The 27907-nt window shown below is 49.7% G+C and overlaps 1 protein-coding gene across 1 annotated transcript in view; it reads right to left on the bottom strand.

Annotated features, from left to right (window-relative positions):
* Positions 1-501: 501 nt before the first annotated feature.
* The window catches only part of LOC117885520, a 297171-nt gene continuing 269765 nt past the window's right edge, over positions 502-27907 (bottom strand). The window contains exons 9-22 of the mRNA XM_034786791.1: positions 26968-27412; positions 25410-25700; positions 24673-24993; positions 23956-24285; positions 23024-23350; positions 21254-21559; positions 19620-19919; positions 18577-18903; positions 16752-16921; positions 6755-7283; positions 6280-6606; positions 5607-5939; positions 1179-1312; positions 502-947 (exon numbers count right to left, since the gene is read on the bottom strand). Of these exons, the coding sequence (XP_034642682.1) occupies positions 864-947; positions 1179-1312; positions 5607-5939; positions 6280-6606; positions 6755-7283; positions 16752-16921; positions 18577-18903; positions 19620-19919; positions 21254-21559; positions 23024-23350; positions 23956-24285; positions 24673-24993; positions 25410-25700; positions 26968-27412 (4224 nt within the window). The 3' untranslated portion in view covers positions 502-863. The remainder of the gene's footprint in view (positions 948-1178; positions 1313-5606; positions 5940-6279; positions 6607-6754; positions 7284-16751; positions 16922-18576; positions 18904-19619; positions 19920-21253; positions 21560-23023; positions 23351-23955; positions 24286-24672; positions 24994-25409; positions 25701-26967; positions 27413-27907) is intronic.

The raw sequence follows: 27907 nt of genomic DNA, 5'->3' as shown, positions 1-27907 counted from the left end.
CTTTCTTTCTTTCTTTCTTTCTTTCTTTCTTTCTTTCTTTCTTTCTTTCTTTCTAATCAGTGGTAACTTTTTCCTGCCCTGGAGAGCTCTCCTTGCTGATCCTCTGTCCCAGCCTGAAGAGGTTGAGGGACAAAGGCCCTGCTCTATGGTTTTGTAGCTAGGCCCCCACCTCCTATTGGGGTCAGTTCAGTGGGTACCACTCAGTCTATTCCCCATGCCCGGTGGCACCTCCTACAGACACAGTGCAGGGTCTCAGGGGCCCCTGAAAGTCAGGGATGGAGGCTGTGAACAACAAGGAGCCCGCATTGAATATTTATTTATTTACGGTCACTCAGTGCAAACCACAAAAGTCACAAAAAACAGCCGGGAGCTAAATATGCAACATTCAGAGCAATAGAGACAAAGCCATTTGTAATCCGGCCCCAGATGTGGGGCTGGCTGGCTCAGAGGGACAGGGAATGGGGCACAGGGCCCTTACACACTAGGGGGCACCAACTCCAATCTAGCCCCAGGGTGGGGGAATGGGACATGTGGCCTTTCCCTCTAGGGAGCGCTGGCTCTGATCCAGCCCAGAGCAGGGACTGTTGGGCTCAGGAGGGTGGGAAGTGGGAGAAGGGTTGTTTCCTCGCTAGGGGCACTTGTTCCCTGCATGATATGAGTGGTCCAGTCTTAGCCCAGCTCCCAGCAGCATCCCCAGTGGCTGAGGGCCGATTAGGCCATGTGGGGCGAGGTCCTGTCTCCCCCCAGGGGGGTCTCCCAGAGGCACAGCACTGGTGGGGGGCAGCTGTGGGACTCAGGGTGGTATTGCCAATGGAGCCGGGAGTCCCGGCCCCTTGTCTCTGGGCGGACGGGGGCAGCGGCCCTTACACCACGCGCTGGATCACGTTCTTGTACTCGGGCCCCCTCGCGCGCTTCAGTTGCACCACGGTGGAGAAAAGCCACTTCACCTGCAGGGGAGAGAGAGCAAGGGTGAGAGGGGTCAGCACTGGGAGGAACTGCTCTGTCAGTCTGTCATTCCTTCCTGCTTTTATGTCTGTGTCTCATTCATTCAGTCTGTGTCTTATTCACCCATTCTTCCTTCTCCTTCATTCTTCTCTTCTTTCTTTCCCTTCCATGCTGTCCTCTTTGCTGAACTCATTCATTCCTTCATTCCTACATTCATTCTCTCTCTCTCTCACCTTGAACAGGGTCACGGTGGCGCTGTAGCACACGCTCAAGAGGAAGAGGGTGATGAAGACCGAGATGGTGGCCCAGAGGCCGTCTAAGTCCTCGTCGCCATCCTCACTGCAAAACTCACCTGACATGATCACCTCTGTTGGGGGGAGAGAAAGAGACATCAACTCTGACTCAGCCACTGTGACAGAGAGAGTTTGGACTGTGCGTCCAACACCAACCTGCCTATTCCCTTCTCTACCCATCCTTCCATCCCTCCAGTCATCTATCTCTGGATACATCCATCCATCCCTGACCCCAAACTATCCATCATTCCATCCCTAGACACACCCCTCCTTCCATTCATCCATCTCTAGATGCATCCATCCATCCCCACTCACCCCTCCATCCATCCCTGACCACAAATCATCATCCCTAGACACACCCCTCCATCCATCCATCCCCACAAACCATCCATCTGTCCATGCCTCCACCATCTATCTCTAGACACCTCCATCCATCCATCCATCCATCCATCCCTGACCACAAACCATCATCCCTAAGAACATAAGAACATAAGAATGGTCATACTGGGTCAGATCAGAGGTCCATTCAGCCCAGTATCCTGTCTACCGAGAGTGACCAATGCCAGGTGTCCCAGAGGGAGTGAACTTAACCGGTAATGATCAAGTGATCTCTCTCCTGCCATCCGTCTCTGCCCTCTGACAAACAGAGGCTAGGGACACCATTCCTTACCCATCCTGGCTAATAGGCATTAATGGACTTAACTTCCATGAATTTATCTAGTTCTCTTTTAAACCCTGTTATAGTCCTAGCCTTCACAACCTCCTCAGGCAAGGAGTTCAACAGTTGACTATGCGTTGTGTGAAGAAGAACTTCCTTTTATTTGTTTTAAACCTGCTGCCCATTAATTTCATTTGGTGGCCCCTAGTTCTTATATTATTGGAACAAGTAACAACTTTTCCTAGACACACCCCAACATCCAGCAATCTATCCATGACCACAACGCCCCCATCCATCCATCAGTCCATCCCTAGACACACCCCTCCATCTATCCATCCATCCATCCCCACAAACCATCCATCCATTCAGGGCCAGCTCTGGCTTTTTTGCCGCCCCAGGCAAAAAAGCCTCCCGCCGCCCCCCCTCCCTCACGGGGAGCGTGGCAGGGGAGGGCGCCGAGGCCGGCCGCAGGCCCGCTCTCCCCAACTGGCTGGAGCGCCGGGGGGAGGGTGGCGAGCCCACCGCGACTCCGCTGGCGGCCGGAGCGCCGGAAGGAGGGTGGAGAGCCCGGCCGGGGCTCCGCTCTCCCCGGCGGCCAGAGCGCCGGGAGGAGGGTGACGAGCCCGTTGCGGCTCCACTCTACCCGGTGGCCGGAATGCTGCGGGGAGGGCGGCGAGCCCAGACGCGGCCCCGCTCTCGGGCCGGAGCGCTGCACCGCGCCGCCCCCCTCCAGGTGCCGCCCCAAGCACATGCTTGGTGGGCTGGTGCCCGGAGCCAGCCCTGCTTCCATCCATGTCTCCATCGTCCATCTCTAGACACATCCATCCATCCATCCATCCATCCATCCATCCCTAGTCGCACCCCTCCATCCATCCACCCACGCTGCCTGCTGTGACTAAATGAAGGATGCAGAGCCTCCCAGGTCTCATCTCACTCATCCCATGTGACCGTGGCCCTACACCCTGGCACTGAAGCTTGGCCGCCTGTTGAATTTCTTTGTGCCTTAGTTTCTCTGCCTGTGAAAGGTGGCTCAGGATCGCTCTGAGGTGTGCGAGGTGCCGAGATGCTGCCATGGTGGGCGAGCTCCCTAAAGACCAGGATGGATGGATTTCACACGTGTGCCTCTATGACCCTGCTCCCAATGTAATGAAACACCCAGGAGTCATTTCAGATGGAATGCAGCCACCTCTGGGCCTGTTTATACCGGGCTCTCTTGCCCAGGTGCAGCCGGTAGTTGCCTCGGCTGAGGGATGTGGGAAGTTTGAACACTGTCACTTTTATGAACAGAGCCACAAGTATTTTAAGGATGGGATCTAAGGTCTCTCTGACATGAAAGATGCTGCTCCCTGAGCATGCTGCCCCCTACTGAGCCCCCTGCCCTAGGGATGTCTGGAGAACCGGTGCATGACTCTGTGTGGGTGCATGTTTGTCTGTCTGTGTTGTGTGTCTCTCTGTGTGTACAAACACAACAGCCCAGGTGGGAGGGTCCCTGGGTCATGCCATGTTACAGGTGTGTCCATCTGCACTGGACTGAGCTCTCTTTCAGCCACCCCCCTGCACTCTCTTACTCTGTGTGCCCCTGCGCTGCCCAGGATAACAGCCCTAACACTGCCGCTGCAGGCTACCCACTCTTTAATGCCAGGTGTGAGCTCTGTGCTTGGTACTGGTGGGTTTGATTCCTGCACTCGCCCATCCAGCTTTGGGGCTAATACACACATGCGGGGGGGGGGGGAGGTGTGTGAGTGAGGGGCTGGGTAGGAGATGGGGCATCTGCATCATCTGTCCCACCCCACTGCCTGGGCCCCCTATGTCACCAGAGCTAGTGAGACTTTAGGTGAGTCCCTGCTTAGTGTCTGCTCCAGATTACAGCCCTACTACTGTTGCTACTTTGTGGGGACTGAGTTCCAGGAGCTGATCCCTGCTGTGGGGTGTTTGCTGTATGTTGTCCTATCTCCCCCCTCCCCAGCCACCACTGCAGGTAAGGGGTGGAAGGAGACCCCTTAGCCTTCTAGCCAGCAGAGAAAGTTTGTGTGGGGGTCAGGGTATTTGAATTGCCTTCTCCCCACTGACTCTGTCTGGAAAATCCCCATGGGGCATCTACTCCTCTCTGAGGTAGAAGGGATTGTAGGGTAAATGCTGATACTGATACGGTGCCCCCCGGGTATGCATGGGTTATAGCTTAGAGAGGATCTCACCTCAGTGAGATGCCAGGGATGGCTTGACCATCCATCGATCCACCTACCCACCCAGCCATCCCACGGTCCATCCATTCTTATCTCTAACTATCCTCCATATCTTCCGTCCATCCATATAGATCTATACCCATCCATTCTCCTATCTCCCCATCCATCCATCCATCCATCCATCCATCCATCCATCCATCCATCCATCCATCCACACATGCAACCCCATCCACTTATCTATCATCCCTTTATATATTATCCATACCCAAACATCCATCACCATATGTCTCCATTAACACACAGTCGTCCATCCATCCATTGCCATATTCACCCATCCATTCATCCTCATCTATCTATCATTCACCATCAGTACCAGCCCGTTCATCCATCCATCCATCCCCATCCATTCTCATTTCCTATCACCATCCATCGCCATCGGTACTGATCCATTACCATATGCACCCACCCATCCATTGATTCATACATCCATCTGTCCCAACCCATCCCCATCTCTAGCCATCCATCTATCGCAGTCCATCTATGGCCATCCATTTATCCAACCCTTCATCCTTCAGAATGGGTACCCCTCCAACCTTCACCATAGATTTATCCATCCACCTCCATCCACTTATCCATTGGCACCGCACCTGCGAACCATCCAGCCATCCTTCCCTCAGTGCAGCACAGTCTAGTGGGACTGGGTGGGACTCTCAGAACACCTGGGTTCTGTTTCTAGCTCGGTAACGGACGTGACCTTGGGCAGGTCCCTTTCCCTCTTGCTGTCTGTTTCTTCTCCCTCTTTCTCTATTTAGGTGTGAGCCCTTTGACACAGGGACTGTCTCTCACGGTGTCTGTGCCATACCCAGCCCAACAGGGCCCTATCTGAGTTGGGGGTGGAGGTGCTACTTTAATCCAAATAATAATCTCTCTCTCTCTCTCTCTCTCTCTCCCTCTCTCTGTAATATCTGTTGGTCTATGAATCCTTCCCTCTGAAGTATGTATGTATCCATCTAACCATCTCTCTGAATACCTGGCCTTCCAACTGAGCTGGCCTTGGACATATTTATGTGTGTAACTGTCCATTTACCCCCCTCTCCATCACTGCTTTTGTGGTGTGCATGTACCCATGTATCTACCCATCCTTCCTCCCATGGCATCTGCACATGTATCTACCCAACCTTCCTTCTATGGCCACTACCCATGTATCTACCTATTGTTCCTTCCATGGCATCTATCCATGTATCTCCCCATCCATCCATGGTATATATGTATCCACCCATTCAGGATCTGGGAATTGGCACCCCCAGCCTTATAGCATCTTGGTTTCTCCCAGCCTGCAACCTGGGATCTCGTCCACCTTGGGCGACCTACAGATTTCACCCAGTCGCACCACAACAAGGAGACCGGGGGTGAGCTCAGACTAGTTCCATTTATTCCCTTGTTGTCATTGGGGGCACAGAGATTATTTACAGGAAGCTGTACTGGACAATGCTAGCAGCGGGGCTGGGAGGAGCCGTCTTCATTTACCGGAGTCTTTGCTGACACTGCGTTGGGTGAACTTCATCTGCAGGGCTTCGTGGATGACCATGCAGGTGTAGATGTCCCCTCTGTTCCAGCTGGCCTTGCTGACTTTCAGCTTGCTGTAGAGGAAGAAGTTCGAGTCGCCGGTTCCGTCCTTGATGGGCTGGGTGGTGATGTATTCCAAGCTCTCGTCGGGTTTGTGGTTCTTCATCCACTGCACGGAGATGTTCTCGGGGAAGAAGCCCCGCACCAGGCAGGTGAGGCTGACCGAGTCTTCAGAGCTGCTCAGCTCCTCGTTGTGGGGGCGCAGGAGGTAGATGCCTGGGCCAGAGCGCCTGCCTTGGGTGGGTGGGGACGGAGGACACAGATGAGCCATGCACATCACACAGCTGGGGCCACGCGGGGAGAAGGATGGGGCGTGTGTGTGGGTGTGTGGGTGTGCATGCGGGTAGGAACATCCCCTCTCTCCTCCAGGATGGAGGGGCTGGGGACTGCGAGCTGGTAGTCCTGGAGTGCAGGATGGGGTATAGGATGGTCTCCATCTCACATGGGCCGCAAAGGGACCCAGGGCCGGGATCCAGGTTGCTGGGTTTTGGGGCTTCCCCTTAAGGAGCACCCCTCCCTGCTGGGGATTGGGATAGGGGAGTCTCTCCCCTTAGGGACCCTGCTCTCCTCTTACCTGGCTTCTTGGAGATGGATTTGATGAGGGGTGAGGGCAGCTCCGAGTGCTCCACTTTGCAGGTGAAGGTCTCTCCGGCTTCCCAGTCGCGGGTGAAGATGGGCATGGAGCTGGAGGCGGTGAAGGTGCCATTGAAATTATCAGTGAGGTTCACGGGATCAGGGACAATGGACCCTGGCTTCTCCCGGGACCAGACCACCTGGAGGCCGGAGTCGCTAGGCAGGTTGACCACCAGGCAGGTGAGCATGGGGCTCTGGTCCACGTACAGGGCGGCAGGAGATGGGGGCACCAGGAAGACCTGAATGTTGCTGGGAGATGTTGTTTCTTCTGGGGACAGGAGAGCGCAGGTCAGTCGCTAGGCCTGGTCTCCCCTGTCCAAACCCATCCCAGTCTCCCCCCACATTCCTCTCCCCACTCAAGCCCAGCCTGGTGTCCCCCTCCCCTTCCTAGGAAGCCTGGGCCCACTCAGCGTCACCTCTGCACTTGCGGGCATGGTCCTGATTTGTGGTGGCACTGCCCGGGTGGGACACCTGGCAGGTGTACGTCTTGCCCTCCAGCCACACGTCCTGGGAGACACTGGCATTGCTGCGGGTGCTGAAGGTGCGGCCGTCGGCGTCCTTCTTGGCAGGGGCGGTGTCACTAGGAAGTAGCCCGGGCTCGCCGTCCACCAGCCATTCCACCGTCAAAGGCTCGGGGTAGAAGCCGGAGATGAAGCACAGCAGCTGGATGGCACCTGGCTTGGTGGTGCAGGAGGAGTGGAGGACGTGCACCTCGGGGGCGTGGGGTTCAGTGGGGATGGGCTCTGGGAGAAGGGTGACAGGGATTAGTTGTTGTACAGACCCCTCCTGAACCCCCCACCCTGCTATCTGCAGCACAAGGCTCCCTACTGAGCCCTCTGCCCCTTTCTCTGCATTGCAGCACCCATCGCTTCTCTTGGCGTGGTGTCTCTTTTCATCCCTCCACCCTTCGGCGCATGGTCTCTCTCTCTCCACACCCAACACTGTCTACCTGTCCCCATTCACTCCCATCTCTCTCTGGTGTCGCTCTCCATCCACCCACTCACCACAGCGAGTCCACTGGCTCACAGCACTAGCAGGCTCCCATCCTCTCNCCATCTTCAGCCCTCCCGGGCTCCTGCCCTCTCTCCGGACACCTGGAGGGACCGTGTTCCACGGCAGCTGAGAGGGCGTGACAACGGCCACTGAAGGGTCTGAGCTCAGCAGAGCCCAGAGCAGGGAGGGCAGAGTCCTTCCCCAGACGTCCCTGTGGGGCAGCCCACGCTGGAGCTTGAACTCTGCCCCGTGCCCCTCAATCCTCCACCCCCATCCCATGGCAGGGACTGGATTTCCTTGTGCGTGTGTGTGTGTGTGTGTGTTTTCAGGTCTGTAGTGTCCTGAGGGCTGGTCAACGTGGACTCTGTCAAGGGAGAAGAGTCTCTCATTTGCTCCATTGTTTAATGTGCAACTTACATGGGAATTGTGTGTTTGATCCAAAATAAAATGGATTAAAAATTGGTTGCTGCATTTGAGGATGGTTTTGTGGGATTTAACCTATGAGAACGCTACTCACTGTATGTCCCAGTCCCCTGTTAACCATCCATCCATCCATTCCTCCCCACATCTAGCTAGCTAATCTCCCTCTCTGTTAGGTGTCACTGTACTGTAGAAGCCAACATATTTTGAATAAGTTGAAAGTTGGGAGACCTGACTAATTGTCATAAATCCTTGGGCACTTGCCCCCGAGAACTTGGGTACCGCCCCAATTGGATCACAGCCTGGCTAATTCAGTCTCTTTAAAGTCCCCATGTGCTCTGACTGCTGGTGGGGTGGCGGATTCTTTTATCTTTGTCCCGTGACCTCAGGATTTTCACTGAGCTGTTCTCAGCCAGTTCTGCAACTCACCCTCTCTAGGGGCACTGTGGGGCGGGGAAAGTTTGTCCAGTTTATAGAGATGGACATTTGCGAACTCTGGTGCCTAAAGTCACACTCCTTGTTCCCCTGTGTGGAAGTGACCTGATCTCCAGAGGTGCTAATTACCCGTCAATGCGAATGTTAGACTCTGAATACTCTGAAAATAGAATTTAGGGAGAAATCTGAGCTGTGTTGACGTCATTGTCAGCATCGTTCAACTGAGCCATCATTTCTCCTTGTTATATATAAGCACCAGGGTGGGGAAAAGCTACTGATCCTAAAGGACAAGAACCAGTGGGTATGATGGGGGAGGGATAACTCAGTGGTTTGAGCATTGGCCTGCTAAACCTAGCATTGAGAGTTCAATCCTTGGGGGGGCCACTTAGGGGTCTGAGGCAAAATCAGTACTTGGTCCTGCTAGTGAAGGCAGGGGGTTAGACTCAATGACTTATCAAGATCCCTTCCAGCTCTAGGAGATAGGATGTCTGCATTAATTTATTTATTTTTTAGAAATGGCCAGGAATAAACTGAGTCTGAAAAGGAGAAGAAGGTTTCTAACCATCAGAGGAGGGGGTTCAGGAACCATCTCCCCCTAGGAGGAGAGGGGGGCAAAATTTTTAAGAACTTGCTTAATAAGTTTATGGCCCCAGAGGTCCCTTCTAGTCCTGTGTATCTCAAAGGGAATTCCCATGGAAATCTCATTGAACTAGCCCATAGAGTCCATTAAATGTCCAGTTTATTTCTTGATATTCCCCTGCCTAGACATGCCAAGTCCCGGGACTGCATTCGCCCTCTTAGCTACAACAGCATTCTGCGAGCTGATGTTCAGTTGTTCATCTGCCATGAGCCCCTGAGTCATTCTCAGAGCGTGAGCAAATAGGTTAATTTCAGGGAAGGTTAAATTTACTCCCCGGTTCCCCTCGTATCACGCGCTGAATGCCTTTGTGGTTAGGCCAAGAACCGTCCCCAAATTTAGCCTGCCTGAGAACATCTGTGTCCTGTTTATCAAAACAGCTGGCGGCAGATGTTTCCCCTTTGAGACGTTCTGGGGTAGAAGACTGGCATGGCTAGGGGCAGATTTGATTTGTGAGGCTCAAAATGGAAAGGCCATAGATGACTAAGTTAAAAAATACAGCCATTGTGGGCTTGGTGGTGAAAAACAAAGCGAACAACATGCTGTAAATTATTCAAACCCTTGGCTCTGCACTAGCAGCTGTCATCCAAGTGTTGTTAATTTTCACAGACCCCCCCCAAACCCTCACTGTGGGGTAGGTAACCATTATTATAACCATTGGGGAAACTGAGGCACTGGGTTCCCCAACAATGATTCAGTAGTAAAGAAAGGAACAGAACCCAGGAGTCCTGACACCCAGTATCCTCACTCTAAGCCACTAGATGCTACTCCCCTCCTTGAGCTGGGAATAGAACTCAGGAGTCCTGGCTTCCAGCCCCCTCTGCTCTAACTGACTAGACCCCCATCTTCTCCTAGAGCCAAGGATAGAACCCAGGAGTCCTGGCTTCCAGCCCCCTCTGCTCTAACCACCAGACCCCACTCCCAAGCCTAGCCCATTTTCAAGAAATGGACAAACCATGCTCCACTCTATGATATCACCTTGGCTAATGAATTCCTAGCTAAGCACTTGGGGTGGGATTTTTAAAGGTGTTTAAGAGCGTGATGTGCCCAAATCCTTTTGACTGACAATATACGTTTTGCACCTATCTCACTTGGTCACCTGTTGGAAACCCCAATTTTCATTTTAAACTAGACTCAGGTGGAGAAAGCCTTGCGGTCAGTCCTGCCCTGGGTGGAGATGGAACAGAGAGGACTTAAGGGAGATTTTTGGAGTCTACTGAGGTTAGCTCTTGGGTGATATACTAAAGAACAACCTTCAGCTGGATGACTGCACTAGATGGGGGAGTTACAAACACTAGTTTCTGAGATTTCCCAGCAGACAAACCTAAGACCAGGTCGAGAGAAATACAAAGGAAATAAAGACAGGGAGTGTCATATAAATTTAAGGAGCAGGGTCAACTTTTTCCACCTAGAGGATCTAAAGATGGATCTTAATGCATATTAAAGCCTTTAAAGAAGTGGCTAGATTTTCAGAAGTTCTGCGTAAACCCAGATCCTACTTTCTCCTTACTCCCAAAAGTCAATCCATTTGGCTTTAGAGGGGAAGATTTTCAATGGCAATGGAACATCGATGGGAATTGGGCTTTGAAAATTACGATTTTTGCTGCCTAACATTAAGAAGCCATTTTTTAAAATTGGCCTTAGTGTTTTTAAGATTAGCTGATGATTTTCAGAAGGGACTGATGGTAACATTTTCAAAAATGCCTAAGGGCCAGATTTGGAAAAGTATTGGGTTGCCTAAAGATGCAGATAGGTGCCGAGTGGGATTTTACAGTGGAACATAGGATTGGAAGAGACGTCTATGGTCATCAAGTTTAGTCACCTGAAATCACAGGCAACCCCATCATATAATCCCATTCATAAATGTATCAAGCTCCATCTTAAAACTAGTTACGGTGTTTCCCCCCTCCCCCCACTACTTCTGGTGGGAGGTGGTTCCTGAACCTCCATTTTTAGATGGTTCCCAAGCTTCTAATTTCCTCAATTTTCTCATGGGAAATTTACCATTTGTTCTTGTGCTTTGACTTCAAGAGCTCTTTTCCCTCCTGGGTGTTTGCTTACCTGGTATACATATACAGACCAGTCAAACCCCCATTCAGCCTGTGTTTTGCTAGGCTAAACAAGCCAAGCTCTTCCAGTCTCCTCTCTTAAAATAGGCCTTCCATTCTCCTAATCATGCTCGCAGCCCTTCTATGCATCTGTTCCAACCTGAATTCATCACAGCGTAATAATAAATGGAGATATCCCATCTCCTAGAACTGGAAGGGACCTTGAAAGGTCATTGAGTCCAGCCTCCTGCCTTCACTAGCAGGACCAAGTACTGATTTTGCCCCAGATCCCTGGGTGGCCCCCTTAAGGATTGAACTCACAACTGTGGGTTTAGCAGGCTAATGCTCAAATCACCGAGCTATCCTTTCTAACTATAAAGGTAGTTAAGTTTTGGATTGGGCTCCCAAGGAAGGTTGTAGAATCCCCGTGTAGAGGGGTTCGGTTGGGGGTCGCCCCTCTCTGGGGCGGCTGGGAACCAGGCCGCCTCACTACTTAGGTCCGGTGAGTTGGGGAATTAGCCTGGTGAGGCAGGAAACAGTCAAGGGCTCAGGCCCTCAGGCAGGGGCTGAGCAAATAGTTCAATAATCGGCCCAGGCCCTGGGTCAGGGCGGGGCAGCAAACAAACAGGAACAAAACCCAGGCTCCCGGTTCTGGCATCTGGGGCAAGCGGGAGACGGCCACCGTGAGTGGGGTGGCAGGGGGGACGCAGGCCCTCCCACGCCACTGTGTCCCAGCCCGGGGCCCTAGCAGCGGCAGGCGGCCTGCTGGTGTGTCAGTGGAGATCCTGGCCGCAACACACTGACAATGGCTCTGGGGGTGCCGCAGCCAGACTAGGGTCGGCCGCCCCCGGGCTACTTCCTACCTTCCCCTCTAGCAGTACCTGCGTCTGGTCGGTGTCCTCCACGGAATCAAGCACCATGGGCTCCTCCGGGTACTCGGCGAGCGGTAGGCTTGGCAGCTCCTCTGGGTCGCTTCCCTCCGGTAGGCTTAATCGCTTCTCCGGGGTCTGGTCGTCATCTGGCCTTGACTGGTATGGCCAGTCCTCGGGTCGGTCACAGGCTGCAGGAGTCTCCCCAGCGGGAGCTAGGCCCCCAGCGTCTGGCTTCTCCGGCGGCCAAGCAGCTTCTGAGCCCTGGGGTGGGGCTTTTATACTTCCTGTCCTGCGCTTTGACCTTTGGGGGGCGGGCGCAGGCTCCAGTGGCTCCGCCCACTTTGGCATCTGGAGGGACTTGTCCCTCTCTGGGGCGGCTGGGAGCCAGGCCACCTCACTACACCCCATCATTGGATGTTCTTTAGAATGGGTTGGACAAACACCTGTTAGGGTTGGTCTAGGGTTACTTGGTCCTGCCTCAGCCCAGGGGGCTGGACTTGTGATCTGTTGAGGTCCCTTCCAGCCTGACATTTCTATGATCTTTCTTGAACATGAATGACCATAGTTGCACATGGTATTCCAGATGAGGTCTTCATAGCGCCTCTTACAATGGCTTCCTTATCTCTACTGGAAATACCTCACCCGAAACATCCTACAAACACATTTGCCTTTCTTATGACCATGTCATATTGGCGGCTCATAGTCATCCAGTGATCAACTAAACCACTCAGGTCTTTCTCCTCCTCTGTCATTTCCAACTGAAGAGCCCTCAGTTTATAGCAGCAATTGTTGTTATTAACCCCTTAGTGAATGACTTTGCATTGTTTACTATTAAATTCCATCCACTGATGTTGCTCCTGTCCTCTAGGTCACCTTGGTCATTTTCAAAAGAGCCTAAGCAGGTTAATCACTTAACGCTCTGTGAAGTCAAAATCAGGGGGATTTAGGTTCTAAATAGTGAAGTTCCTTTTGAAAAGGGGACTTAGGTGCTTTTGAAAATTTTGCCCAGAGAGGATCAGTGACTTGCCTAAAAGTCATACATAGAGTCTGCAGAACTAAACTTAGATCTTCTAGCGTTTCATACACAGAGTCTGCAGAACTGAACCTAGATCTTAACCAGATGACCAACCCTCCTCTCAACTAGGTGACTTTTCTTCATCATTTTTTAGATAAAAATCAGAACCTTTGTTGATGTCTCTGTCACCATCTCTCAGAGACACTAGCCTGAAGAAAAATTGCCAGAAAAACAAAAACAATTGGATTTTATGGGAAAAAACCCTTTATTTAGAAGCCAAAGCATGATGGATGTTCAAGCTAGACAGCACAACTCAAAACAATAGGTGGTGAGTTGGCACAGAACATGTTACAGTGCAGATTAATGCAATACCATGTGACAGACTGGAATAAAACCAAGATGCAGTGTGATCCAATGGAATCTAGTGTGACATAATGTGATACAAGGTACTTTGATATAGTGAAACAGTGAAATACAGCAGAACGTAGGGCAGCAGCAAACCACTGGTAAAACAATACAAGGCATAGGAACGTAGGCCTAGAAGAGACTTCTCAGGTCATCAAGTTCAATCCCCTGCCGTTGGGAACAGCTCCATCATACAGTACTTATCATAAACAACGCAGTGCACTGCCCCACGACCCAGTGAAATGGCAAACCACAATGCAGTGCCGTGCAATGGCTCGTTATCACTAGTGCTGGGTGAATTTTTTTCAGATGAAACTTCTTTCATTGAAAAATGCAGATTTGGGCTGACTGAAACGTAGCAAATTCATGTCATTTCTAGCAAATTGTTTAAACCAAAACAAAAACCTTAAAAAAAACCCCAAATGTTGAATTTTTCATTTTGATATTTTTGAAATTAAATGTTTCACTTTTTTGTATTGAGATGACTGAGTTTCAGAATTTCCTTCAATTTTATTTTTAAAATGTCAAAAACATTTTAAAAAATGCCCCCCTGAAATTGGAACAAAATGTTTTATTTCAAGCTGAACAAATTATTTTGTTTCACCTGAAATGATATTTCTCAATTTTTGATTTGCCAGAAATTCTGAAAAATGTTGGTTTCAGGTCCACCCCAAATGATTTTTTAAAAGAATTCAGCATGGCCAGTGACCCCCCAAATCAGTTATTCACACAGCTCCACTCACGAGGCGAGTCAGTGCAACACAATGCCATGCAATGGCTTGCCGCAGTGTGAACAAATGCAATACAAAGCAGGGACCTTCACACAGTCGCAGAACTTTCTAGAGTTCAAACTGGACTTTCTCTGCTTTGTGCTGATTGGCTGTTTGCTCCAACCCTCTCCTTTCCTCCCCCACCCACTCTTCACCTTGACTCCACATCACACCTGCCTCTCTTCTCCCCTGCACTGTCCCCCTCACCTCCCTTCCTTTCAACGTCCCTTCACTTGTCTTTCATTTAGCTGATCCCCTCCTAATTAAACCCACCTTAAAAAAATTGTGGCACTAAGGCGCCATTTGCCACCATCATACGGTTCACTATGCTCGTGTGTTCTACCCCTTCCCCAGGGGTGGCTCCAGGCACCAGTGCCCCAAGCGCGTGCCTGGGGTGGCAAGCTGCGGGGGACGGCCTGCCAGTCGCTTTGAGGGCGGCAGTCAGGCTGCCCTCAGTGGCATGGCTGCGTGAGGTCCGCCGGTCCCGCGGTTTCGGTGACAATTCGGTGGTGGGGACGCCGAAGGCGCGGGACTGGTGGACCTCCTGCAGGCATGCTGCCGAAGGCTGCCTGACTACTGTGCTTGGGGCAGCAAAAACCATAGAGCCGCCCCAGCCCTTCCCTCACCTTGCGTCTGTCTATTTAGACTATAAACTGTTTCAGGCAGGGAACGGCTGCTACTCTGTGTTTGTGGTTCTACAGAATACCATAATAAACACGATTAATAATAATAAATGTAAGACAAATAAATCTTCAGCAACTGAGATTTAGGTTAGATGTTAGGAAAAAACTTCCTAGCTACCACGGTAGTTGTATTCTGAAATAGGCTTCCAAGGGAGGTAGTGGTATCCCTGTCATTGGAGGTTTTTAAAAACAGGTTGGACAAACACCTGTCAGCAACAGTCTAGATTTACTTGGTCCTGCCTCAGCCCAGGGGGCTGGACTTGATGACCTCTCGAGGTCTCTTCCAAGCTTACATTTCTATGTTTCTATAGCACTTGACAGCACAACACAGTGAAAATTGTTGCACCACCAAGCAATGCAACAGGATAGCATGCAAGAACACCATGTAAAAGCAATGCAGTATGATGCAATAAGGCATGACGCCATGCTACACTGCAGCACCGTGCAGTCCCAGGCAATGCAATGCAAATTCAGGCAAGCCAATGCAAAGCAAAACAACGCAGGCTGATGCAATGCAACAGAAAATAATGCAGGTGCGTGGAAATCAATACAATGTTATAACATGTTATTTGTACAAGAAGCCCCAGGACCTCAGAATACATGGCAATTACAGTAGCATGGGATGGAGGGCAGTAAAGATTGTGAGGGTAACTGGCATGGGGGAAACAGCTTACAATTTAGTCATGAGAGAGCTGGGTTTGGAGTTGGCCTCAGACTGGAAAGTGAAGAATGGAGTTTAGCTACGTATGTATTGGAAGATGTATGTATTAGGTTCTTGCCAGGTTGGGTTGTGATTTTGTTGGGGAAGTAGCCATGAACCTTCTGCGGATGGGTAGGGAATGCATTTGGATTGGAGTCTTCCAGCATTGGGTGGGAGAATTTATTGAGAAAGAGCATTTGTTTGGAGTCTTGAAGAGTTGGGGCTTTGTTAGAAGAAACAGCATAGAGTTGGGTTCTTGTGAAGTTGGGTGGGGAACTTGAGGGGTCAATACCATTGGGTTAGGATCTTGTTGGGTTGAGTGGGGACCTCCTGGGGGGAATAGCATTAGACTGGGTTCTTGTGGGGTGCAGTGGGGGATCTGCAGCATTAGGTTTGGCTCTCGGGGGCTTGGGTGGGGAAACAGAATGAGGATGAATTCTTGTGAGGTTGGATAGCATGGAGTGGCTGTGGGCTGGCTTTTTCTGGACACAGATTGTTGCAACTGGCTCCATCTCTGTCATAGGACTGTGGGTATGTGTGTATTACCCTAGGAGGTACCAGGGCCCTTGGCAACCTTGAATGGAGTGGGGTTTGTTTCCCACCTTAGAAGCCCTGTGAAAGATGGGGGGTGTATTGTGTCCCCAACCGTGACCCCCTAAGACTTTCAGGAGGGGTAGTAGAGACTAAGATTTAGCAGCACAGAGGGGAGCTCAGGTAATTTGTTGAGGGGTTAGGGAGCGAATGTGGTGAGGTTGAGGGAAGGAACAGAGAACTATCAACAGAATCTTTTCGGGAGACGTCTTTACCCCATTTCTCTCCCTTAGCTTGGAGTATGGATAGTTCTTGGCCTTCATAAAATGGGCGGGAACAGTGAAGGCCTTTCTTTGATGTTCTTTCTTCATATGTCTCTGGACGTAATGGGAGATCACCATGGCTAGATGAACTCCTCGTAGGTCAGGCCAGCCACCATGGATATACAGGGAAATGGAAGTGGGCAAAAGAACTGCAAGTAGCGGGACAGATTGGACCCCTCCCATTCTTCTTCATCACGTCGTGGAGAGAGTGGTACCTATTTCACCTGCGAAAACAGAGAGAGGGTGATATAGATAGATAGATAAATAGATAGATAGATGGGGTGTATGGGGATAGATAGATAGATAGATAGATAGATAGATAGATAGATAGATAGATAGAGGGGGTGTATGGGGATAGATAGATAGATAGATAGATAGATAGATAGATAGATAGAGGGGGTGGATGGGGATAGATAGATAGATAGATAGATAGATAGATAGATAGATAGATAGATAGAGGGGGTGTGTGGGGATAGACAGAGAGACAGACATTGTAGGTGGGTGGATGGACTGGTAGCTCTTTCTCAGCCAGCCCAGGTTCACTCATCCTCTCCTGGTTCATGCCCAAGCCCTCTTTTCACCTTGATGAAGGTGACGAATCCGCTGTAGAAGAGTGTGACAAGGAAGAGGGCGATGAAGGTGGAGACCGTGGTCCACACGCATTGGGCATCGTCCAGCTCGCTGTAGTCGTCCATGCTGTCATCTCGGATGCTGCACGAGTTGATGCCCAGGATGGAGCAGTGCCAGGCCTCTGCCGAAAGACAGGAGGTGCCAGGGTCATTGGGGGATGGGGAGGGACTCATTCAGTGCCACCTCTCCAAGGCAGGACAGCTACGCTAATGCTTCCATCGGGGATCCAGTGTTAAGAGTCGCACAAGATGAGGGTCTCTCCCCTTCCCCATGGAGAGGTGACTCTGCAGACCCCAGACACCTCTGGGAATAGGGTGTATCCCCCTGGGAAGATGATTCCACAGCCTCAGAGATTTCCCCAGTTGGTTCTAGCAAATGTTCCCTGACCTCTGTTCATTATTCCACCCTCCCCCAACCTTACTCTCCTCTACTTATAAATCTCCCATCAAGGCAGTATACAAGACTTCACGGGTGAATGGTGGGATATCAGGTTAGATGGACCAGTTGCCTGGTCTGATATAATAACTACTACCTATCTAGAGCCTAAATGAGTATATCTATCTATCTATCTATCTATTTAGCTATCTATTTATTTCCATAGATTCTATGACCAGAAGGGCCCCTTATGATAATCTAACCTGACTTCCTGCATCACTCTTGTGTGTGAGTGCCTCACAACTTGTGTAAATTACACCCATTTTGCAGACTAGGAATTCAAGACACATGGAGAGTCGGGGCTTGTTTTTCAGACATGCCGAAGCCCCTGCAGCTTCTAATGGCTTTGAATGGAGCTGCAAACTTCTGAAACCCAGTCCATAAATAACTTGCCCAATATCCCAAAGGCAACACTGTGGCAGAGAGAGGAAAAGAACCCAGGAGTCCTGGCCCAATGACTTTACCACAAACAAATCCTTCTTCCCTTAGTTATCCCATTAATGTGGGATTCTAAGGTACTTGGATGTCCAATCCTCATAATGAATGGCAATTGGGTATCCATAAATCTAAGGCACCTTTAAAAATCTGCTAAATAATAAGGGCCAAGGTCTTAAATATAATTAGGTGCTTAAAGAAATAGATTGATTTCAGTTGGAGTTAGCTGCCTAGGCACCTAGGCCCCAGGTCCTCAAAGATCTTTGAAATCAGTGGGAGTTAGGCACTGAAATACCTTTGAAAATCTGGTCCTAAGAGAGTAGGCATAGATTTATAGTAAGCATAGACTATATTTCCATTATAGGCAGTGGTGTAGGGGTAAAAACCGAAATGAGTAAGCTAACCTAACCTGAACTCCATATTCCCCAAGTGAGAAGAGAGTAAACTCAGTTTACCTGGGTTTACTCCAGACTAGGCTGTTGATTATAGGTGTGTATAGTGTAACTGACACAACATGCCCTCAGTTTGTGACAGGCACCTCTAGACATTTCAATACTACTACTACTACTACTACTACTACTACTACTAAATAATATAATAATAAATCCCTCTCCATCCTTTTGCATCATATTATCCAGATACTTGCAGGAGAAGAGGTAGGAGACCACAAATAAGAGCAAAATTTCCCATTGGTGCAGTTGGGTTATTGCTTTAATAGGCTTGTGAAATGTACACAAGGAAGGCAGGCGAATGATATCTTCATTTGGGCTGAGTCAAAGGAAACACACATAGGGAATAAGCAGAGGCCAAATTGGAAGGAGTTGGGGACAGCCAACAGAGGAATCTTTAGGTTGAGGTGCAGAGTGGATTTTGGGGCACTAATGAAGCAGCTAAGATGTGTTTTACCAGTATGGACATTGGCACGTCTTGCTATAATCCCTTCAGAGGAGAGGTGGGCGACTAGACAGCTGTAGGAAGTCCCCAGAATCCATTTGCTCCTGGACACCTCAAGCTTGCTAATCACTGAGCACTGCTGGCTGTTATGGTCACAGTTGTGGTGCTCATCATCGGCCGGGATGTCGAGCTCAGTCTGGGCTGTCTTCTCTTGCCACCAGATGGAGATCTCGCCGGGGTAGAAGTCTTTGACATTGCAGTGAAGAGTGAGGTTTTGGTTGCTGCAGATTTCCTCTGAGGATGGGAACAGAAGGTAGATGGTTGGAGCCTTCAGGGAACCTGCAGAATTGGAGAAGTGTGGTGGGGAGAGAGAGCACAAGAACGGCATAATTGAATATAAAGTATCATGGGTCAACAAAGTCATTCAAGGTGGCTTTGATTCCAAGGCACTAAGAAAGTGCTTACCAGATAAGGTGGTCAATTCAAGGCTAATTTACCTTCCATTATTGGATGATAGCACTCCTTTTCTCTCCCCCTCCCCCATATCTATCTATCTATCTATCTATCTATCTATCTATCTATCTATCTATCTATCTATCTATCTATCTATCTATCTATCTATCTATCTAATATTGGCACCCATCACTGCAGTATCTGAGGCCTGGATGCACAAAGGAACTTAGGAATTGCAATGCTTAACCCTACAGTCTATCCCTATCTAGTTCCTTATCACCAACCCTAAACTACAGTCCATTCCTCAGCAGGTGAAGGGCTCTCCCTGACAGTCCATTCCCATCTTCCATCCTCTACAATTAACCCTAAAATTCACCCCAGCTGCTCACTTATGCCTAACCCTAAAATCTATTCCTAGCTAGTGCCCTAACTTTAACCCTAACCCTAACCCTACAGTCCATCCCAGCTAATTGAATGTTCCCCTGGGCTAGTCTCCTGTGTGACTTTGGATAGCTCCAGTGAATCCAGGGTCCTTCTGGGATGCCGTTCTCTGACCCCAGTAGTCAGAGGAAGGACAGAGGACCTTTCCCCTAAGTCCTCACCATTCTTTGGGCTGATGCCCAGCACGTTCTCCTCCTCGTCACTCTTGATCTGGCATCTAACGGTCTCGGTGGAGTTCCATTCACTCAGGTTGACCTTCAGCCAACTTTGAAGCCAGGTGCTGCCGTTGAGTTGCTCCACCCTCACGGCTCCCAGGTCCGCCAGCTCACCGTCCATTGTCCAGTTGATGCTGGCATTGGCCAGGGAGGTCTGGCACATCACAGAAGCCGACTTGTTCATGAAAAGCTCTTTCAAAGATGGGGGCTGTATGTAGGTGGATTGCAATGCTGGTTCCTGGCAGCCTGTAAAGCCAACCATCAAGGACGTGGTCACACATAATGCTACCTGCCCAGTCAGTGGGGGATTTTCGGATTATGGGTCCTTAAAGTTTAGAGCCTAGGGCATGTTTTTCTGAGCTGCTCAGCTTCTACTGGGCTTCCGTGTCACACATTCCTAGATTCATAGATCTCAGGCCAGAAGGGACCATTGCGATCATCTAGTCTGACCTCTGGCATAACACAGGCCAGAGAGCTGCCCTGAGTTACTTACTGCATGAACTAGAGTCGATCATTTAGAAAAACATCCTGTTTTGATCTAAAAATTGCCAGTCTTGCCAGTCATGGAGCATCCATAGCCTATGGTAACTTTTTCCAATGGTTAAGTACCCACAATGTGTACCTTATTTCCAGGCTGAATTTGTCTAGCTTCAACTTCCAGCCATTTTGATTTTGTTATACCTTTGTCTACTAAATTTAGAGCACTCTATTATCAATTTTTTCCATATGTAGCTATTTATAAACTGTGATTAAGTCACCCATTAATAGGGCCCTACGAATTCATGGCCATGAAAAATACTTCACAGACCATGAAATCTGGTCTCCCCCGTGAAATCTGGTCTTTTGTGTACTTTTACCTATACTATACCATAGCGTAAAAGTATACAAAAGTACATAGTGTTTCTCAAACTGAGGATCCTGACCCAAAAGGGACTGCAAAGCTATTGTAGGGGAGATGAGATATTGCCACTCTTACTTCTGCACTGCCTTCAGCATCTGGACAGCTGGTTTCTAGCTGCCCAGGTCTGAAGGCAGGGCAGAAGCAATACTGCGAACTCGTCTTGGGTCGGGACCCCGAGTTTAAGAAATGCTCACGTAAGGGCTTTACATGTTTATATTTTGCTATATGTAAATACATAGTCATCCTTTGTTACAACAGCATTAAATTTAAGATTTAAATATTTGAAACCATGACATTTAAGATTTTAAAAATTCGATGACCATGACATTTACCAAAATGGACTGTGAATTTGGTAGGGCCCTACCCATTAACCTTCTCTTTGTCAAGATAAATAGAATAAACATCACTAATTCTTTAATCATTCTTGTGGTCTTCTCTGAAACTGAGAACTGAAGGCTGATCATTGAGAATTGACTTTCAATATCCAACAACTAATGGGGGCAGCCTTCACGAACATGAGTTTGGGCATTGTTGAGAAGGGGACAATGACAGGAAGCTGTGGCCAGAGAAAAGATACCCAAGAAGGAGGAAGAGATTTTGGACACACAACTTCCATAAATGTCACCTAGGAAGCGAGGACTGTCTCAGCCTGTGGAGCTAAGTCCTGCTCAGTGCTTACCAGTAGAGTGCAGCGCCTTCTCCAGGGTCGTATGAGTGGAGTTATGGGTCACAGTGCAGGTGTAGGTCTTCCGCAGGCTCCATTCGGCCGCCCTGAGCACCAGCTGACAGCTCTGCTGGAACCTGCCATCGCCCAGGGCCGTCGGAGAGGAGGGAGAGCTACAGCTGAGGTGCTGCTTGTGGACAGCCCATTGCATGTCTAGGTGCTTCGGGTAGAAGCCGGTGGCAAAGCAGGTCAGAGTCTCATGCCCACCTAAGTCTGGTGTGTGGAAGACTGTGACTGTTGGGGGAGATGGCTCCAGGAAATCTGAAACAAAGGGTTGGCTTTTTGTTGCAATTTAATTCATGCAGAAGGATGGGGGGAGGATGCTGAAGGTGTTTGGGGAAGGTAGGAGGCTGAAGAGAAGGTGAGCTCTAATTACACCTAGAAATGTGGGTGCTGTGTTGAAGGAAAAGGCAAGGATGGTGAAGGATTTAGCTTCAGTGGAAATATCTAACCACCAAGCTCTTCAGATGCAAACTCTGAAAGTGCAGACCATGCCGCCCTATGGCTCCGGGGGATTATCATAATGATGTGGTGATACTTAGGTTGCAATGCAAATACTCCACAGTGACACCCAATTGCACGATGTCATGTTGTAATGACAAATGCTGAGTCATGACACAATGGTATGATGCTATGATGCAACGCAAACCATGGGCGGTGGCAAGAGAACTGTCTCATGTCATGCTACAATGCAGATGCGGCTATGCAACTAGGTCATGTCAAGGTCTGATGCAAACACTATGTCATGAAAGAACTGCATGGAGTTGAGCTGCTGTGCCAACACACATAAATAAACCGTGACACAATTTTTCCATCATATTGTATCAAGGGGCAGTGCAAATGCTGAATCATGGTGCATTCATGCCATGCTGAGATGCAGTACAAACACTGTTCCATGATACAACTGCATCATGTTGAGATGCAGCATCAGGACATCCTGGGGCATCTTTATTTTGTTACAGCCAGATGTCAACATTTCACAACACGGTATCAAGACGACAAGTCATGGCATCATGAATAACCATGGTCATGACAGAACACTGTCAGGTTACAGCAAAACATTAACAAGAGTATAATCCTAGCAGGCCAAAATATCAGCATCTCATGACAAGACATCATACAACAAAGAAAAATCAGCATATCACTATAGTGCAGTATACAATAAACCACCAGAAATCACCACCAAGTCGTGATGAGACACCATCCCATGATGACAAGACATCACGACTTACGTCTATGTATCGCCACATAATGAAAAAATAGCAATGTCGTGACAAAATATCATGATGTGACAAAGTAAGATCTAGGTGTGACATAATAACAACATGTCATGACAACGTATGTCCTGATAGTGTGTCACGTTTCCATGCAGCATAAAGCAGGTCATGCTGGTGTGCAATTACTCTGTGCCTTAAAGCCACCATGTCGCAACACAGCTACGTCACATAGCAACACCACAGTGCAGGGGTGTGAAGCTAGACATCACCATACCATGATGAGATATCACTAGTTCACAATACCCTCCACAGTATCATCAGACTGAGATGAAAAGTCATTACTGAATTGTTCCTTCTAGTTGATTTCCCCAGGGGGGCCACCCAGTCCTAGTTTTAAAAATCCTGAGAAATGGGTTCTCCCTTCACTTAGGAAAAATGGTTCCAGAGACTTACAGAGCTCACCACCTCTTCCCACTGCTAGGGAATTCTTTCTGGCATCTAGACTCACCTAACACAGTCCTGCTGGTGTAGTGCATAGATGGCAAGGACTCATGCCCTACCATGCAGGTATATACAGCCCCATTTTCCCACTGAGACACTGGGATTTTCAGGTAGCTTTGGGCAGAGAAGGTGGAATTCCTCTCTTCAGCCACTGGGGGTAGAGTAATGTATCCAGAGGGCTCGATGGTATGGTTGTCCCTTTTCCATTTGATGAGCAATTCGGATGGGAAGAAACCAGAAACCTGACAGGTGATCCACACCTCAGCATTGGGACTGGGTAGTGCTGGCGATGGGAGAACGAGGGATACTGAAGGAGCCTTGGCTATGCTGGCACCTGTATGGAGGGGAAGTGCAATGTGAGTTCATCAAGAGGGACTTGAAACCCTGCAGTCAATGGAGTTGGGGAATTGGATATGAGCCTCTCCTCTCTAGGTGGCTCTGACCCAGCCCCAGGCAGGGGATTGGCTGGCTTAGGGGCTGGGGAATGGGACATGGGGTCTTTCCCCTCTTGGGGGTCCCATCTCTGATCCAGATCCAAGTAGGGGACATTAGATGGCTTATTTGCCAGCTCTGTACTAGGGAGTCTGTGCTACAGGATTGGGGGTGTTGGACTTTCTCTCTCTATCCTTTCCTATTGGTTGTCATCTACCTATCTATTCTTCCTCTTCTTTAACTATTTATCCCCATAAACATCCATCCATCCATGCAATGCCCCATCCCTCCCTCCCTCCCTCCCTCCCTCCCTCCCTCCCTCCCTCCATCCATCCATCCATCCATCATATGACTGCATCTCTCTCTCTCTGGGCCTTATAGTACCAGACCCCTTCCTGTGGGTGGCAGTATTTCAGTAAGGAGTGGGAGGGGTCCCTGTCCCTACCCCCTATAAAGCATTAGAGCAAATTCACTGATTATTGTTTGAGCCCCTTCTCCTTCTCTCACCCCTGGGCTTCCAGATGGTCTCCTCCATGTCCTGAAACAGCGAGCAGGGATGGGTCACTCTACAGAGGATGCTGCTCCTGGAGTCCCAGACTCCCCTGGGGATGGCCAGGTGGCTCAGGAGACTCTGGGTCTGGTTGCTGTGTTTTTTGGCTTCTCCCATGGTGGCATTGTCAGTCCAGTTGGCACCGTCCAGCTCCCAGGTGAGTCTTGCTTGGCCCAGCTCATAGCCCACTGCCAGGCAAGTCAGGAGGGCTTCACCTCGAGTGAGCAAGTCTTCCAGGGATGGCTTGAGGAGGTACAGGCTGGGCAAGGGGATGCTCCCCTGACAGGCTGGAGTGGAGAAGAAAGGGAGATGTGTCCTTCACAGGGTGTGGTGGAGGGGAGAGGCTGCAGGGAGGGAAGGGATGGGGGAGAGGTTGAGGGAGCTGCTCGGGGTAGGGTGAGGGGTGCAGAGCAGAAGCAGGGCGGGGTCGGGGGAACAGGGATGCCAGGGGGAGAAGTGAGGGGTTTGGGGAGCAGGGAGGAGTAGACCAGGCCAGATCCAGATGGAGTAGAGGGTGCAAAGTGGGAAGAGATGGGGGGATCAGGGTGGAGAGCAGGGGGGCTGCAGAAGGTGAGGGGGTGGGGGAGCAGGAAGGGGAGATGGGGTCAGGGAGTGGAGGGGGAGTAGGTATGCGAAGGGGAGGGGCCAAGGGAGCATTAGGGGAGCTGACTCACCTGCACACTTGCTGATAGTGCTGAGCTGGGTGCTACCGGTCCCAGGGTGGGTCACATGGCAGCTGTACTCTCCCAGCTTGTCCCACTCTGCCTGGGACATGGTCAGGTTGCTGGAGGAGCTGAATCTTCCATCTTTCCCCTGGAGGAGTCTGACCTGGGTGCCCTCTCTCTCCTTCCCACCCGCCTGCCAGGTCAGCTGCAGGCCCCGGGGGTAGTAGCCGCTGGCAGAACAGAGCAAGGTGACAGTGTCACTTGCTCCTGGGCTCGGGCAGGTGGGCAGGATGTGGAGTGTCACTGTGGGGGCACTGGGGAGCATCCAGTCTGCTGGGAGAAACAGAGTCATAGTGGGTGCTGACAGAAACCCTCCAGAATCATCCATCTGTCTGTCTGTCCATCTGTCTAGCTATCTATCGCCATACAGCTCATCTCTCTCCATCCATCCATCCATCCATCCATCCAATGACCCCCATCCCCTTTTACTCCAGAAAATATAAGAATTGCCATGCTGGAACAAACCCATTAGCCTGTTTAGTTTGGTATCCTAGCCTCACTGCCATACCGTGTAAGACTCTGTGGATATGTAGCTCAACATCCCCATATCCCATCCATGATTGGTCCATCCATTCCTGTATCCTCTCTCCCTGATGCTCTGAATCAGCCAACTGGCACGTTTAGGCCTTTATCACATCGCCAGGAAAATAAATATTGCTGTTATAGTAGATGATTCTATAGTTCACCTTTGCTGATGGTCTTCTTGGTCACCTTTCCCCCTGTCTCTTTATGCTCCACCTCACAAGTGTAATTTGCCTCTTCTTCCCATTTGTCCATAGTTGTTTCAAAATTGTGGCTGGCTCTGTATGTACCATCCTCCATCCTTCGCTCGCTTGCAAGGTGTGGTTTTCCTTGCCATTTGATCGTCACTCCTTTGGGCCTGTAGTCATACGCAATACACTTCAATGTCACAATTTTCTTCTCCAGGTCTATGGACTGCAGGAGTTCAACCGTGGGTGGTTGTGGATTGGTCAGGGCTGCAAAGAAACCAGAGATTAATCTGATAGCAGCCAGGCTGATCAAAAGGGAAAATAGAGTAGATATGTATAGACAAGTTAGGAAAGGGCTGACTCACCTGCATGGAGCGATAGCAATCCCTCAGGAGGGTTAGCGAAATAAAAGAAGGGGTAGTCTTCATGAGGCAACATGCAGGAACATCAAAGAAGGTGGGCAAGAAAGAACCTCACGCACGTTCCTAGAGTGGCACAGTCACCAACAAATCCAAAATGTGCAAAGGGTGTGTGGAGCTACTGAGTTGAATGGAAGCATCTCCATTCAGTTGTGTGGGGTGTTTGGAGTTGTTGCCTTTGAAGTGCAGCCTAGAGGCTGATGTCTGCTCTATCCAACATTGTATGAAGGATATGCCTGGTGTCGCTCATGAGATTAGCATTGTAAAGTAGATGCTGTTGGAGTTGGGATTCCACATTCATACGGATGCCCAAGCCACACTGTGGGGCAATGGAGCTGAGGGGTTTCTTTCCTGTGGTTGCATGCACTCATCGGCTTCTGAATCCGATACGGAATCTGCCCCACCCCAGCTCACGTTTCCCTTGAGAACAGATTTTAATTGGGTGTCTGTCACGGCTGCAGATCCACAAAGGCATTTCCAATATGTTGACAACAAATTTGAGGAATAGAAAGGGACCATAAGGACAAAATTGTGAATCTTCTACCATGAGAATCCATGTCTGAGTGTGAAGCAAACAACTCCCACCGGGATCCATGGTTAAGAATGAAAGAAATTTTTCAGTGAACCACCTCCCAGCCATGAAAGATCTCCGTGAACTTTCCCCAAGAGCAAGAGTGTCCATCCCAATGTATTGGCCAAATCACAGCCCAATGAGATTACATTCTGCTCCTGCCCTGAAATTCCTTCTTGCAATTAGGACGCTTTTCCTTCACTTCCTTTAGTGGTGATGGGGTCTGTGAGGCTGTGGAGTCATCTCCTCCAGGAATGGGTTGGGATCCCCGTTACTGGGGACATTTCAGACTGGATAATGCCTTGGGGATACAGGGAACTATCCTGCACTGGAGTGGAGGGGACATTCCCCGCCCAGCACAGGTTGCAATAAATCTTGGTTTCACCAAAGACTGCATCATAATGGAGATAGAAATCTTTGATTGCCTCTCCCTCCCACCAGGGCTCACATGGAGTCATGCAGTTGTTCATGCCATTGGCTGGATGGGATAAGAACACATGGTGGACATCCCCAAATTAATACCTCACTCTGAGAATTCACTTACCGAGGGTCACCTTTTCCACAACACTCTTGGGCTCTTTCATGGCAGGGTGATGCACCACGCAGGTGTAATTTACTGCTCCTCCACTTTTGTCAACCTTCAGGATGCTGTAGGCAGAGAAAGTGCCACTTCCTGACACAGGGCCATTGTTGTAACTGGACTTGAGTTCTGGGGAGTTGTTCTTCAACCATGAGATGCTGATCTCTTCAGGGTAAAAGCCACTAGCTTCGCAGATGAGAGTCAAGGAGACTCTGTTCCCGGAGATGTCTTCGTGGTAGGCTCGGGAGATGGTGACTGAGGGCTCCTTCTTACTCATGCCTAAATGAAAAGGAAGAGGGGGAAGAGAAGAAGAAGACTTGGTTTGCACGGCTAAGTAAAGGACTTGGATCCAGCAGATATCACTGTGTGAAGGGGACAGGGAGGGCAGTTGTTCAGGGTATGTGTGCAGCTAGACCAGGCAAAATAAAAACCCAACCATTGAGCATCATCTCCCTTGAAACTCAAAGAGCCTGGACTGTCACCCAAACACTCAACTGAACTCCCAAGCCTTTCCCGCAGAATGCACAGTGACCTTCCACATCCTCAACCTTAAACGGCAACAACTTAACATCATCATCTTCATCTTCTTCACCTCTCTTGTCTTCATAATCACTTCCTTCTCCTTTATCTTCATCTTCTACAGCATTATAATGTTCTTTCTTTTTTTCTCCTTCAGCATCTTTATTTCCTTCTTCATTGTCATTGACATCATCTTCATCTCATGTTCATCCTCCTCCTGATCTTTATCCTCAGCTTGGTTTTACAGTAACACAGACAGATATGGTGCTTTGAGCTAGTCCTGCATCCCAAACCTGAACCCTCACCCCAAACCTTGAACCACACTACCTCCTCTTCACCTCAAGTCTCCACCATTCATCATCATGACTTTGGGTCACCAACCCAT

Source organism: Trachemys scripta, chromosome 12 (assembly GCF_013100865.1).
Source record: "Trachemys scripta elegans isolate TJP31775 chromosome 12, CAS_Tse_1.0, whole genome shotgun sequence".
NCBI classification, from domain to species: domain Eukaryota; kingdom Metazoa; phylum Chordata; order Testudines; family Emydidae; genus Trachemys; species Trachemys scripta.
Note: the sequence above shows the minus strand (reverse complement) of the source record. Positions and strands in the feature narration are given on the sequence as shown.